Source organism: Alosa sapidissima, chromosome 5 (assembly GCF_018492685.1).
Source record: "Alosa sapidissima isolate fAloSap1 chromosome 5, fAloSap1.pri, whole genome shotgun sequence".
Taxonomy (NCBI): domain Eukaryota; kingdom Metazoa; phylum Chordata; class Actinopteri; order Clupeiformes; family Clupeidae; genus Alosa; species Alosa sapidissima.
The window spans coordinates 33,972,235-33,986,270 of NC_055961.1; the positions used below are offsets into that span (position 1 = coordinate 33,972,235).

General features: G+C 40.7%; 1 protein-coding gene and 1 long non-coding RNA gene across 3 annotated transcripts in view; both read left to right on the plus strand.

The window, feature by feature from the left end:
* The first annotated feature begins 4,250 nt into the window (after nt 1-4,250).
* Nucleotides 4,251-8,299, plus strand: si:ch211-284e13.6. 2 transcript variants are annotated; one of them, XM_042093264.1, is made up of 3 exons: nt 4,251-4,585; nt 6,291-7,335; nt 7,511-8,299. In XM_042093264.1, the coding sequence occupies exon 2, from the start codon at nt 6,316-6,318 to the stop codon at nt 7,327-7,329; it is 1,014 nt and encodes a 337-aa protein (XP_041949198.1). In that variant the 5' UTR covers nt 4,251-4,585; nt 6,291-6,315; the 3' UTR covers nt 7,330-7,335; nt 7,511-8,299. The 2 variants fall into 2 exon arrangements, with proteins under 2 accessions (XP_041949198.1, XP_041949199.1); XM_042093265.1 differs by having other exon boundaries at nt 4,251-4,580.
* A 4,306-nt stretch (nt 8,300-12,605) lies between these two features.
* Nucleotides 12,606-14,036, plus strand: part of LOC121709382 — a 28,270-nt gene continuing 26,839 nt past the window's right edge. Inside the window, exon 1 of the long non-coding RNA XR_006031941.1 lies at nt 12,606-12,750. This is a non-coding gene — a long non-coding RNA (uncharacterized LOC121709382). The remainder of the gene's footprint in view (nt 12,751-14,036) is intronic.

The following is a 14,036-nucleotide window of genomic DNA, read 5'->3' on the forward strand; positions in this document are numbered from 1 at the left end:
AAAAAATTAGGTTATGTGTACATTTAGTGACTGTACACTCATTGGCCTGTAGATGGCGGTGCACACATATACATATACACATGCACACACACACAGGCACTCACATACTATCGGTGTTAGAACAGCCGATACATAATTACAAATTCAGTAGGATTAAAAGAAAGCCAAAATAAATATTCATCATCATCTTCAAGGCTGCATTTCCAGTATTGGCGATAAGTAGTCGTTTGTCCACTAGATGGCGCATCGTTGCAGTGAGACGTAATTTTGTTGGAAGTTAAAAGTGGGTTGGAAAAACAATGGACGCTTCCTACAAGGACTGTAGTTTACCGCAGAGAACGTCTAATAAGGATAGGACTATGTTCACATGAAATGTAATTCCCATTTCTTCTTGAAGCCGAAATAAATCTGAGGATGTTTATCTGACATGCTTGGTTTTTACTGCAGGTACGTTAATCTTATAATATCAATAAGGACCTAGGTACCCAGATAGCAAAACCACACTGGGGTGGATCTGGCCCACACCTACCATGCGACTCGGCCCAGATCCATCTCACAGACATGGTCCAGCGTCCAAACGCACAACGGGCCAAAAGTGGTCAGGATTCGTTTCATGGCTCTGCACCGGAGATGGGTCAGCGCTGGCCCACTCTCGTACCAAAACAGTAAAACCACACTGGGGTGGAGCTGGCCCACACCTAACATTCCATCCGCGTCTGGTCCGTTAAACGGACACGGTCCAGCGTCCAAACGCACATCGGCCAAGAAGTGATCAGGCTCCGTTTCACGGATCTGATCTGGAAATGGAGCAGCGCTGGCCCAGTCCCGTACAGGAGCGGCTTGGATCCGGGTAATGTTACCATTAGCGTTGGTTGAGTGATGGAGACCAATTTGATTGCATTTGTAGAAAACTATAAATGCGGTTATACCAAGCAAATTGATAGCAGCACTGTAATTGTATCTTTCGACTGTCATTTGTTGCACGTGCTACAAAAATCATTCTGTGCAATGGAAGATTTACCAACGTTACACCGGTCTGATACAGTTTTGCCTATAGGCCTACATGCGTGAGACTGAGACGCCTGTTTATTTGTTTATTTTATTTGTGCGTGCAGGGTGTGAAAGTGGAATCGATGTGCTTTGATTCCAGCTTGGTAGTTGTAGTCTGTGAAATTAAAAAGCACGTGTGTGTGAAGTATCCAAACAATGACACTTTCATTTCATTATGGCTGCTTTAGCAACACACCTTAAGCTACTGTGTAGAGGGTCCCATTTAGAAGTGGCTACTTCATTCGCGCTTTCCTTGACTCATGGAGCTGCGTGAATTTTATTACAACTTTTCGCCACGATATGGCAATTTAAGTCCGCTTGATACTGTAAGCCATTGGTTTCCAAAGGAGATTTTATTTGTGTCGCCAGCATAGCCTATTGACAATTTATGTTGCAAATAGGCCTACCTGTAGCTTCGTTTCAGACTACTGTTACTTAATTTGTGCATTAACAATAACGTTTCAGACTACTGTTACTTAATTTGTGCATTGACAATAAAGTATCACATGAACTAAAGATGACTAAAATCTTATGTAGAAGAAGAAACATTCACAAAAAATCCATCCATCCAAAAATTACCTTTGTTTTTGATAGCTGTTGAAAACGGCATGGAACTGACAGAGATGTTTTTGTTTATAAATAAATAACATTATGCTGATACCTTTTGCTTTTCCCAAATACAATGTAGCCTACAGGTGTACGTGACCTTTCATCAATCTAGTTGCAATGGATGAACTGTGATGAACTGCCCTACTTGTTATTGTTTAGAGATTTTAAAGGTTTTATAACAATGCTACATCTTCTTTGGCTATTCTACAATCTACTCACCTTTTCAGCACCAGTAGGCTACTTTCTGTGCAGCCGCACACACACACTCAGGCATGCCAAACAAGCATACACAAAAGTTTCAAGAGTGGGGGATGGAGTAAAAGATGGAGACAAATTGAAGTGTGATTTATTTTCGCGGAACGGATGTACAGGACTGAGCGGCGGTCATATTTTGTACCGCTATGCGGTACATCTAGTTATTTTATCTGAAGCATTTTTTTCCCTCTTCCCAAAATAAAAAAAACATCCTATAGGCTAAATAAACATAATCAGCATAGAAAAGATGCTTTCTATTCATTCCTATAATAACATATAGGCTACCTTAGAGTCATCATGCAATCATGTGATCACTGTGCGAACATTTGCACCATTTAGCTATATTGCGTCAAAACACATGACCTCCATATGTCCCAGAATCTGTGCCAGTCACCAGGGTCAGACCTCTCATTTGGTAGGCTCTGCGATATTGCATCATTGTATCTGCTGTCTCTCCACAAACTAAACGTGTTTGTTCTCCTTTGACTAGTGTTGCACGGTGCACCAATACTACAAAAGTATCGCAATACCCTGAAATTAGAAGCGTCACAATACCTAATTGTATTAGTAATTTTATTAGTAACTGTTAAGAATGACATTCGGTGCTTTAGGCAGGCCAATATAGGGTTCAACGTCAAAAACAATTATACAAAAGGTTTTTTTTCATGGATTCTGGTACTGTTGGATATGCTAAATAACATACTAAAAATCTAGTAAAATCTGACCTTGAGAAAGGGGTCATTTTCAATGGCTGCCAAAAGGTTAGAATGGCTATATCTCAATTACTATTCAGCCTACAGTGGTAAATTTGAGGTCAAATGATGGTGAAATTAAACAATAATATGATTTTAAATGTTAACATTGAACATTTTGAAATGCTCTACCTTGTTCAGGCCTATATTAAAATCAATGCGTTTTTGATACAATCAATCAGGAATATGTACCATGTCCATGGCATGGAGGAAGATGAGACATGTCTTAACTGGTATTGTATCTCATCTGAAGGGTATATGCTTTTAGTAAATATATAGTTTAGGGTGTTTAATTTGTTCTCCCTTGAATGTACATGCCAAAATATATCCGCTTTACACCAGATTCACCTATAAATAAAAGAGGGCAATGTATTGTGCATGGTATGGAGGAAGATGGGAAATGTTTTAAATGGTGTTATATCTCATCTAGAGGGTATATGCTTTCAGAAAATATATAGTTTAGGGTGTTTAATTTGTTTTCCCTAGACAGTATAGGCCAAAATGTATCTGCTTTACACTGGAATTGCCTAGACAGAATAGAGGGCAATGTATTGTGCATGGCATGGAGGAAGATGGGAAATGTTTTAACTGGTGTTGTCATTTAGAGGTTATATGTTTTTAGAAAATATATAGTTTATAGTGTTTAATTTGTTTCCCTTAATAGTGCAGGCCAAAATGTATCAGCTGTTCACTTGATTTGCCTATACAGAATAGAGAAGTATTATGCATTGTTTGGAGGAAGATAACAATTCAGCAGATAGTATACTTGATTTCATGATCTCTGAATAAGGTCAATCACCCACACCATCTTTTTAGGATGAACATTTGTAGAATGTCTCTCCCTATGCTGTCCGTTCGGTTGCATACTGTACTTGAATTACAGTTAGTCAGTCCGTGCTCAGTGTCTCTCTTAGCCAAAGGGTCCTTGAGCTGAAAAAGGTTGAAGACCCCTGGTCTAATGTCTAGTGACCTACTAAGGCCCTATGCCAAATACAAGTTAGCATGCACGTTATTGGTCTCACTCCAAGCTGAGCTCAAGAGTTGACAGCCCTGAGCACAATATGTCACCAACCAACATCTAGGTTACAATGAAGTTAGAGGGATGAACAGTGACTCCAATCCTAGGCTGTCCCCACCCTCCTCCATATTAAGTCACAAGTGGATTATGTATAAAGAAACAGGGGATGTGATGAAGTATTTGGGTGATGTCACTAGGGGTAGGGATGTTAAATCAGTTGTAGTTAGATACTGTACATACAATACAGGTTATTTCTAATTAGGCTATCCTGTGGTCATGTCTGAGTCCACTAAAATCTTCCCAACGTTGCCACCTTTCTTATTTGGGCTACAATTGATTAATGTGCTGTGGATTGGTCGTGATCCATAAGATATGTAGGATAAACTACAAACGACCTGAATCGCATCCAGCGAAGTAGGGCAGGGACGCTCCACCCATATGCCCACTGATAGCTCAATGATTGGACTATTGTACACCGAGGAGGCGGATTTTATTAGAGTGCTGTGAAACGTGACCATATTACCATTGGCCTTTGCTCCAGTCCGTCACACTTAAGAGTAGCGGCTTTCAGGGCTAAACCACATTTAACACACCAAGCAACTGTTCCTTATGCAAGTAGATCAGTAACTAGTGTCAAAATGAAATGATGTTGCTATCTCTGTAAGACATAATCTCAACAGTCTGAAGATTGTAAAGAAACCAGGCGCCTTATCACATTTTTTTCGTGTTCACGTTTACTTTATTCACCAGTTCAGTGCTTAGATGGAAGCGTGTGGCGTATCACTAGTTGATTTAACCCTAACTATTCGCACTTGAATCTCACATGATGCGGAGCATATCACCAACAGTGACAAGAACCATCACGTGCACCGCGGACTTCCAGGAACAACGATAACGTAAGGTAATGTTTCTGAACACAGAATGTGACGTGATGGAAGGTTATTGTATACAATTTTAGGAAACGTAAGTTTACATGATGCTGTAGTTGATATAGTTATATTTTATTATTCCGTATGAGTGATTTTCTGTGTAGGTAAATTGTTCAGCTACTAAGTTGACATTTTAAACAAGGTGTCTTAGTGTAACATAATCAATTGTAGGATGTTATACATTATGTAAATATTGACTGTTCGTGTGCGTAAAGGGCCGTGGCTCAACTTGTCCAGACTAGGCTTGACAGACATTAATCAGGTGTTAAAATGTTTTTTAAACGATTTGTTTGAGTATTATATAGTTTTGAATATTTAGATTCTATAGTGGTTCACTTGACAGAATAACCTACTGCGAGCTGGTCGCAGTATCCTCATTACTAGCGCACAGTTCGAGCATCGAGGGCGGGGCCAGCCGAAATAAATGTGGGGAGGGAAAAGCGAAGACAACAAACCCTCGAAATGTAGGCCACCGCGCGTGACCCAATTCCTCATACACAACACAACGAGTATAAATGTAGAGCAGTTTCCCCCCTCCCCTCCTCACAGCTCGGCGCGGTTCCAGGGTTAGTTCTTGTGGGTGTTTTTAACTCTGTCAGGCAGTCTTCAGAAGATTCAATAAAATTAAAAGCCATGACCCAATAATAGCCATTGTTTATAACCTACCCTAACATTGAATGATAACTTTATTTTATATGTTGGCGTGACATGTTGAAGAAAAGTTCAGTCCTTCTAATGTCCACCACCAGTTATTTGAACAAAATATGTCAATAAAAGATATAAAGTGACCTATTTTTTCAACAAGGGATGTTCAGTCCAACTGATGTTTGCATTTAAGTTTGAGCTAGCTACTCACAATGTTGACACAAATCCTAATCAAATATTGAAATACATTTAGAACTTTTTTTAACCCTTGGCCAAAAGAGTAAAGAGGCTTAACATTAAAACAACTAAACTTGTTATCACAAATATTCTTTCCATTCATTTATTGCATTTTCAACATGCTAGATCAACACAGATCTGGCTTTTGGGGTGAGGGATTTTCAGATGTTCTTTCATTTTATTTGTCACGTGTTTCTAAATCATTGGTTGTTTGAGTGTGTGACATATTTTGTTTTTGGGGCCTCTGATGAATGCGATCAGTTGGGCTCTGACCTACTTTCCTCACTCACTTCATACCTGCAACCCTATTTATATCCCTGACACAGGGTTGCGGGAGCAGCTCCCAGCATCTCAAACTCAGCTCAGTTTCCCACTTATTATCAACAAGCCATTATGGCCCCGCTGAGAGGCCAAACCCACCCTAGGCTATCGCTTCGTTTCGCTCTCTCACGGAGGGAAATCCTCACAGGAATACGTTCAGTGGCCATTCTGGTCCGTCATATTATGCACTTGCTTAGTGGAGGAGGAGGTCTGTTGGAAAACACTAGAGCAATTCTTCTTTCTTTTGACAGAGATTGCACATCTTGAGTCTTGTCTTGTCTTGAGTGCACAGCAAGTTATCTGTACAAAAGAGATGGATTTGTTTGTAATATAATTCCCTTTATTAGACAGGCAATATATTTCACTTTAAGGCACTGGTTTATCTATTTGTGGTATAACCACTTTACAAATGGGTTAAAAAGCTCTCAATAAAAAAAAAAAAAAGCTAACAACTCTCAATATATTTTTTTGTAGGAACTGACTGTCTCAGTGTTTGGTCATGGACGATAAGAGTCACTGCTCTCTGCCAGGGAGTAGAGGGTCAAAGTTCACACCAACAACCATCCAATCAGAGCGGGAGCGACGGAGGATCCGTGCCCGGGAGCAGAGCAACGCCGTGAGTTCCACGCCCGACCGGATCACGAAGCGCAACGAGGGGTCCGGCATTCCCTGCAAGGTTCCCCGGTTCCAGTATGTGGACTTCCCCTCACTGCACCAGTGCATCCAGCAGCTGAGTGTGCCACCGCTGGAGAGCTGGCTGGCCGGCTGCCGCATGGGCCTGGACAGGGACAGGGGTAGACCCTCTCCTGGACTCACGCCAGCTAGCCCCAAGGAGAGGGCGCCCAAGTTCAAGTACGTGGACTACCCCTCGCTCTACCACTGCATCCAGCAGCTGTCTGTGCCTCCTCTGGAGAGCTGGAGCTCAGGCCTGCCTCAGCCCAGGGGCGATAATGGCAGTGGGGCCAAGACAGTGGAGAGGACCCCCTCTCAGAGCGGCTCAACGAGGGAGGACCAGGCCACACAGACAGCACCAAGTGACACCTCAGACACAGGTCATGTGCAACAGGGGGAGTGCGCAGCATTTCCTTTACCAAGGAGAGATCTGGCAGAGGAGCGTCCAAGCCCAGCACCACTCACCTCACATAAACGACAGCATACAGCTCCACCCCCACGCATACCTTCATCAACTGCATCAAAAACAAGGGTTCTGAAAGGCCCTTCGGATCAGGGCCCGGCATTGTCCATGACGCCAGGCTATCATCGTAGGCCAACAGCAAGCCCAGACCCAGACAGAGCGTCACCCCGGCCTGGTTCGAAGGGCACTCGGCCATCTGTGATCAATTTGCACCCTGGAAAGGAGACGCCAATGAGGCATCATCCTCAGGACCACCTGGCAGGCTATCCAGACTCCGCGCAGGTGGCCAGCAATGTCCACTCACAGTCTGTCTGCACTATTTGCCAAAAGATGTTCGCTGGTCCAGAGGAGCTTAGAAAGCATCAAGAAAAACACTGAGGCAAAGTGAGTCCAGATGTTACTTTAAAAGAGCATCCCAATTTGAATTTACATCATTAATGTTGACTATACTATATCACTATAGTTTGCTCAAGATTGGCCACGAGACAAAAGATAACACGAATACAGTATTTGCACTGACAAAAATAATCTGATTATTGTGTGTGTCTTGTCTGAACAGGCCCTCCATAGATGCTGGGAGATGCTGTCATAGCTACTGGTCAGCTGTGTGTGAGCCATGGGCAGCAGAGCAACTACACGTCAGCACAGGACTCTGTTTCACTGGGCTAGAGTGAGATGGCACTTCAACCGTGCTGAGCACACCGCTTTCACATGATGTCTACTTGGACTGATGATACGAACAAAAACGCAAAAAATACGAAAGTCCAGGAAGAATATCCTTGGTCATACGACAAGTTATTCTGTTTGTTAACTTTTTGGCACTAGAGAAGAGTACAAGATCTTGACAATGGACATGTGTAATGTTGTGCTTTTTCATTAACTTGAGAAATAATATGCCTGAGAGAGAGAGAGTGCACATTCTTTTTTTGCAGTGGGCACAGGAGAAATCTTAGCTTTAATTTTTTTCTTTAAAAGGGATGGCAGTGTTTTGCTTGTTTACATGCTATTGTGGGGTGGGTGAGGTGTCATGGCGTCTCTAGCGCAAGTGAATGATGTGCAGCTAGTTGCACTGGGGATGCCTGTGAGCTTACCCACAGTGAGCTTGGGTGCCTCCAAACCCTGTGGCTATTGCAAATGCTGCAGAAGCAAAAAAAAAAAGTCTTCTTTATAATTTGTTCTATGATCTTTTTCTTCTTTCTTTGTATTGTAATGTTTTATAAATACTTTTAATTGACTGCTGTTGCTTCTAGGCTAGAATTTATTAAACAAAACTTTTTTTAATTATGTTTTCAAATGTCTAAAACTTTTAACTTGTGGTTGCATTAAAGATTTTGTACAATTGCTTAAATCTGAGTTTTCTGTTAAAACTTGTTAGTTGTTCTTGTAGGAAAGACACACACACACACACACACACACACACACACACACACACACACACACACACACACACACACACACACACCTTGTGGTCCACTCACACCAAAATTGGATTAGTAGCTTCAAAACTGGAGCACCATGACGCCACCTGACCTTATCTGTCTGAAGCCTGTAGATGGCAGCATAAGCTACTGAACAAAAACAATGCAGAACTACTGTATCTGTATCTTTCATCACCTCTTCTTTTCTGACCTACCACTGAAAGATAACACCATAAACAGATATACGCATATCTACCCAATCATTTTAATAACGAGTTAATTTTCAAATTAAAAAGTGATGAAGTAGAAAGATATAGTTCAGATTTTTTTTCATTCAGTACATCATGTGTTGCCCTCTCACCTTTGACCCGTGTATTTATTTATAATCTCTGGGATTAGCCAGTAGTAGCCCATTACCACTCATAAAAAAATGTTGGCTATTCATTTGATTTATTTATGCTCTGTTTTAACAGTCCCATTTGACATCTCAAGAGAGCCCTGAAACATTCATATACAGAATGAGTGCTTTAGATCAGTGCGCTCACACACTTGGGGACTTTCCAAAAGAACAAGGACATTCCTTTAACATATCGGGTTTCACTAAGAGCGTTGTAACAGTATCTATTCGAATTTGGGCACAAACAAGTTCTCCTGAGGTCAAATAGTCTGACTCAAACTACAGGTATAGCGCCCTCATGTGTTTGCTGTTGATGCCCTCAAACACCTATTCTGGGAGTAGTCCACAGTTTCACTTATAAATGTTATCATTCGCTTGGCGATTAAAAAAAAAAAAACTTTTCATTTTAGTGTCAGTGACTGTCCACAGTGTTGTCAGTTGGACATTCTATATCATCTACTAAAAAATGTTTTGAAAGCACATCAGTAAAATGATCGAGGAATTAGGAGTAATTAAGTGGGACAAGCATAGAAGAGGCCAGTGCCTTTCATTTCAGTACCTTGGTGACATAGTGTGTACCTGCATACAACCAGGCTAACACTGTTTTATATAGTGTATCTTTCAGAGGTCAAGAAAATGGACTCGTCCATGAGTATTACTATCCCCATGTGGCAATCTGAGAGAAATGTATTAAGAGATTGAAGCTACAAGCACATTTCAAAATGAATCAGATTTATTTTTAAGATGATGAAAGTATACATATTCATATCAAACTTTTGAAATGTTTAATTGTGCTATTAGAAAGTGTACATCTGTTTTAATTGCAGAAATGTTGGTCCAGTTCCACCAATCCACCTTCTTCCTTATGCATTGTCATCTCAAAAATCGCAGCAAACTCCGCATCCTCCATTTTGACAGCAGAATCTGCATTTCATTGCACGCTTTGCCCTCAGACGAGGCTGTTACACACAGACAGATTTTTTTTCATGAATGATGAATTCATATTGAATAATATCATAGAACTATAGAGTGCCCGTCACAATTACTGGCGGCATACCTGGTAAAGTTGACTAAAATCAGGTATTGAAGAGTTTTCAAATATAAACAATAATTTAAACAACAATTTATATATATATATATATATATATATATATATATATATAATAAATATTTAATTCAATACAAATAAATCTCATGACTAAAAGTTTGAGGGAAAATGCAGGGAATGGATGACTTACCAGCTCACTCTCCTCAGCTTTGTAAACCATCACTTCATCTCTCTGCAGACCTACATCACCAGCCTCCTCTGGCATGCCACTCTGCATTGAGATAATTGTAAGAGCACAAACAGTAAGACACAGCAACAGCAGTTACAGTAGGCCCAATACTGTCACTTCTCTTTTTCACGTGTGCAGGAGTTTGTCTATTAGCCTGTCTGGGCTCACCTCAGTCTGCTGTGCAGAAGTGCTGTGGAGGATGCAGATGCTGAAGATCACAGCAATCGCCAAGGGCAGAAACTTCATTTTCAGGCTGGTTTTTAGGAGGATGGCAGCACAAGCCTATTTGGGTTATTTCTCTCCTCTCTGGTAAGCTGTTCCACTTATGTGACTTCTGAGATACAAGTGGGGTGCACTTATACTAACTTATGAAAGTGTAAATATTGCTTCATACCTGGTGAAGCGAGCCAGGCTGTTCCCATTTTCTGGAATTTCCACATTGCTAATGTGGCCAACTACTGGGATGATGCAACTCACCTATACCAGGAAAGAGACCCCTACAATTAGGTGTCCACTCCTACTATCAAAAAGACTCTTGGAGCCAAATTCTTACATTACTTGACAATGATTTAAAAGTTACATATTCAGATGAGGAGGTAGGCAACACACATTGCCACACAGTGCATGGCACAAGATGTGCCATGCACATCTTGTGCATGGCACAACACAAAGCACAAAATCAAGACCACAGTGCCTCACATGAGTTTGTTCCAGGTACATTTTCTGCACAAATGGAGCCATCAAAAGAGGATTAAGAACTGGTTGTGCAGGAAGGAGTACAGTAGCCTACATGCACAGCTTCATCAACTGATTGCACAGCACGCACGCTTCATATAAGTATATAATGCTTATGTTCATTTGTGAGCCTCTTTGTTTATTAAGTGAAAATCTAGAGAGTTTGATGGACAGTGGGTAAGTTTGAGCGGTGGGAAATGTTTATGAAATAACTGTATACATATGTACCGTAAACTGAGTCCAATAAGTTGCATCAATGTTACTTTCTCATGCACAGTCTGTCAATTTGATGTTTCTCTCATATATTAAATGATAAATCTGTCACTTATTTATCTACTAGCAGGTGTAGTAGATAAATAAGTGGATCTACTAGGATCTATCACTCTCAATGAGGTTTTCCACTCCATCTGCCAGAAAACTGCATCAGTGGAAAACATTCTACATGGCCATGAATAAGAAATAGCAAAACTTTACTCTTTATAGAAACTCTTTCATTTACCTAGCATAGATTGCGCAGCGACCACCATATCTTCAAAATATCCTTGAAACATACAGCTGATTTGAAATGTCTTTCTTCATCATTTTTATGCTAGTGTTTTCAAATGTACATGTATGTGAAAACATGTGAGGAATGCTTTCAAGTTCATATACTGTATTCATTCATGAGTGATAAGCTACCACTGACTGGAGTAATACTTCGAGTTTACTGTAATTTTCACAATCAAGCTCAAATGAGATAGTTTTAGAGGTTGAAGCAAGACAGGTTGTTCCCGTCCTCACTAGCTTTGGGTTTTCCGATTTCCTAATGTGGCCAAATACTGTATGTGATGACGCAACTCCCCTGTACCAGGAAAGAGACCCCCACAATGAAGTTTCCACTCCTACTATCGCAAATAATTGTGGAGAGAAATTCTTACATTAGGCTATTTGATAATGGCTTAAAAGTTAATACAGCACTAAATTCAGATAAGGAGGTAGCCAACTCACATATTTGTGTAGCTTGTTGTTCGTGGCACAAAACTCATTAAAAAATGATCTGCTGCTGTCGGCACCACACTGGCTCAACACTGGTACAACTTTGTCCCGCAAACAGAGCCATCAAAATAGCATCAAGAATATTGGTTATGCAGGAGGGACTATAGGACAAGCACAGCTTCATCAATTGATTGCACAGCACACTACGTATACGCCTACATGCTTGTCTACACTTGTGATCTTCTTCATTTATTAAGTGAAACTCTTGACAGTTTTATAATGAATGGAAAGTGGCCAAGTTTGGTGCATGGTGGGAACATGTTCATCTTAAGAAATCTGTTTACCATAAACTGCAAATTGAGTCCAACAAGTCACATCAACGTTTCTTACTTCCTCTAGCCTGTTTGGCAAGCAGACCTTCTCAATTGGAATTGAGAGTGGGTCTGGGAAGGTTTATTGACTTACGACTTCCAGCAGGGGCGTAACTAGCAGTGAAATTAAACCTAAATTGGTGCATTAAAATCTTACTAAACGTTTCGGAAGTGCGGCAATCTTGTAAAGAAAGATTTTAAATGCAGTTGTTTACTGAATTCATAAGAAATACATGTCCATGCCAGATTAGCGATTGTATTTGTATGCCCGTGTTTCAGGTACATTGGAAATGGGCTTCAATGTCCTCTTGTCCAGACAGTCTCAAATTTGCCAAAGGTTCGTAGGGCTATTTGATGCGTCCCTCATACATTTAATGATAAATCTATCACTTATTCAAAGTGACAGGTTTCTCACAGTAGTGTTTGATGGGGTCCAAAATCAGGTTAGAATATTTCACTGATGTTTGCATGAAACTTAGGAATCTACTGTTCACAGAATAACACAAACCTTCTGACTCCCACTTTAAACCAGTGGTGTTTACTGGACAAACTAGAGAAATCATCCAGAATGTTTTAATCTGTGATTGCTTTTTTTACCTCGTGTGTGTGTGTGTGTGTGTGTGTGTGTGTGTGTGTGTGTGTGTGTGTGTATGGTGTTCTAAGATCTATGGAGGGGCACTCTTGATGGGGTTTGCCACCCCATCGGCCAAAAAGTTCCACATGGTCATGAAGAAGAAATGTCAAAACTTTGCTCTTTATAGAAAGTCCTTCATTCACATGCAGAGATCATGCAGCAGCAGGCTATATAGTCAGGCCTTAGCTGAATCAAAATGCCTTTCCTCATAATGTGATTTTGCATCCTAAGGATTTCAGATAGGAGTGAAAACATGTTATGAGGAATACTTTGAAGTTCATATACTGTATGTATTTATGAGTCATAGGCTACGACTATAGGCTGTTTTATATGTTACTGTATCTTTCAGAGGTCACCTCTTCCACGGGTATTATACCCACCCACATGTGGCACAGCTACAGCACTTCACTCTGGGGGCATGTTCGTGAGCCCCCATGTACATGCCCCCAGAGTGTAGCACTGTAGCTGGTGGCTGTAGCAACTCCAGCTAGGTAAAACCGATTGTTTTCGTTTTTTTCGTACCCTCAGTACTCGTGACCTCAAGAAATGAAGATCTATGTGAAAAATCGCCGGATTCCTCCATTAAGAGATTGATGTGTAAGACGAATATATTATGTTCATAGGAAAAAGGATGTTTCTTTGGTTGATGCAGCATTCAATCATTATTTCAGTAAAAAGCTGTTAACGAAGCATGTAAAACACACTCCGGGTACAGACGGTACAGACTCGATCAAGAGCTTCTCAAACTCTCACCATATATATTGTTTGAAAGTACCTCCTACACTCTAAATTTAAATGGATTAGGCCTCTAATGCCAACAGGTCTGGCAACCTTTTGTTGTTCTGTATGATAATTATACAGTATCTCCTCCTTGCCTGGGATGGTTCTCAGTGGCCTACCCCCATGCCCATTGCACGATTGGTTGGTATTATTCACCTCAGTTTGCTTTCTGGCCCTGAGTGAGGCCACAGCTTGGACCCTTTGTTATTTTGATAAGATCACCGTATGGGAGATTATGCGGAATCTGATGTTCTCAGAGACAGGGTATTCTGTAGATTCTTACAAATGACACAAGCAAAATTCAAAATTAATCAGATTTATTTGAAGGATGATGCATGTTTTGATACCAAACTTGTTTAGACATTTGTGATTGTACTTTTAGAGAAATTAAGTGCAAAATTCCTTTCTTTGCAGAAATGTTGGCTTATGTACAGTTCCACCAATCCACCATCTTCTAGATTCCTCATGCATTTAACCACTACCAAGAGCAGCAAACTC

Bases quoted from the DNA above. Each gene is read 5' to 3' on its own strand.
- si:ch211-284e13.6 (XM_042093264.1), top strand. From the start codon at position 6,316: ATGGACGATAAGAGTCACTGCTCTCTGCCAGGGAGTAGAGGGTCAAAG.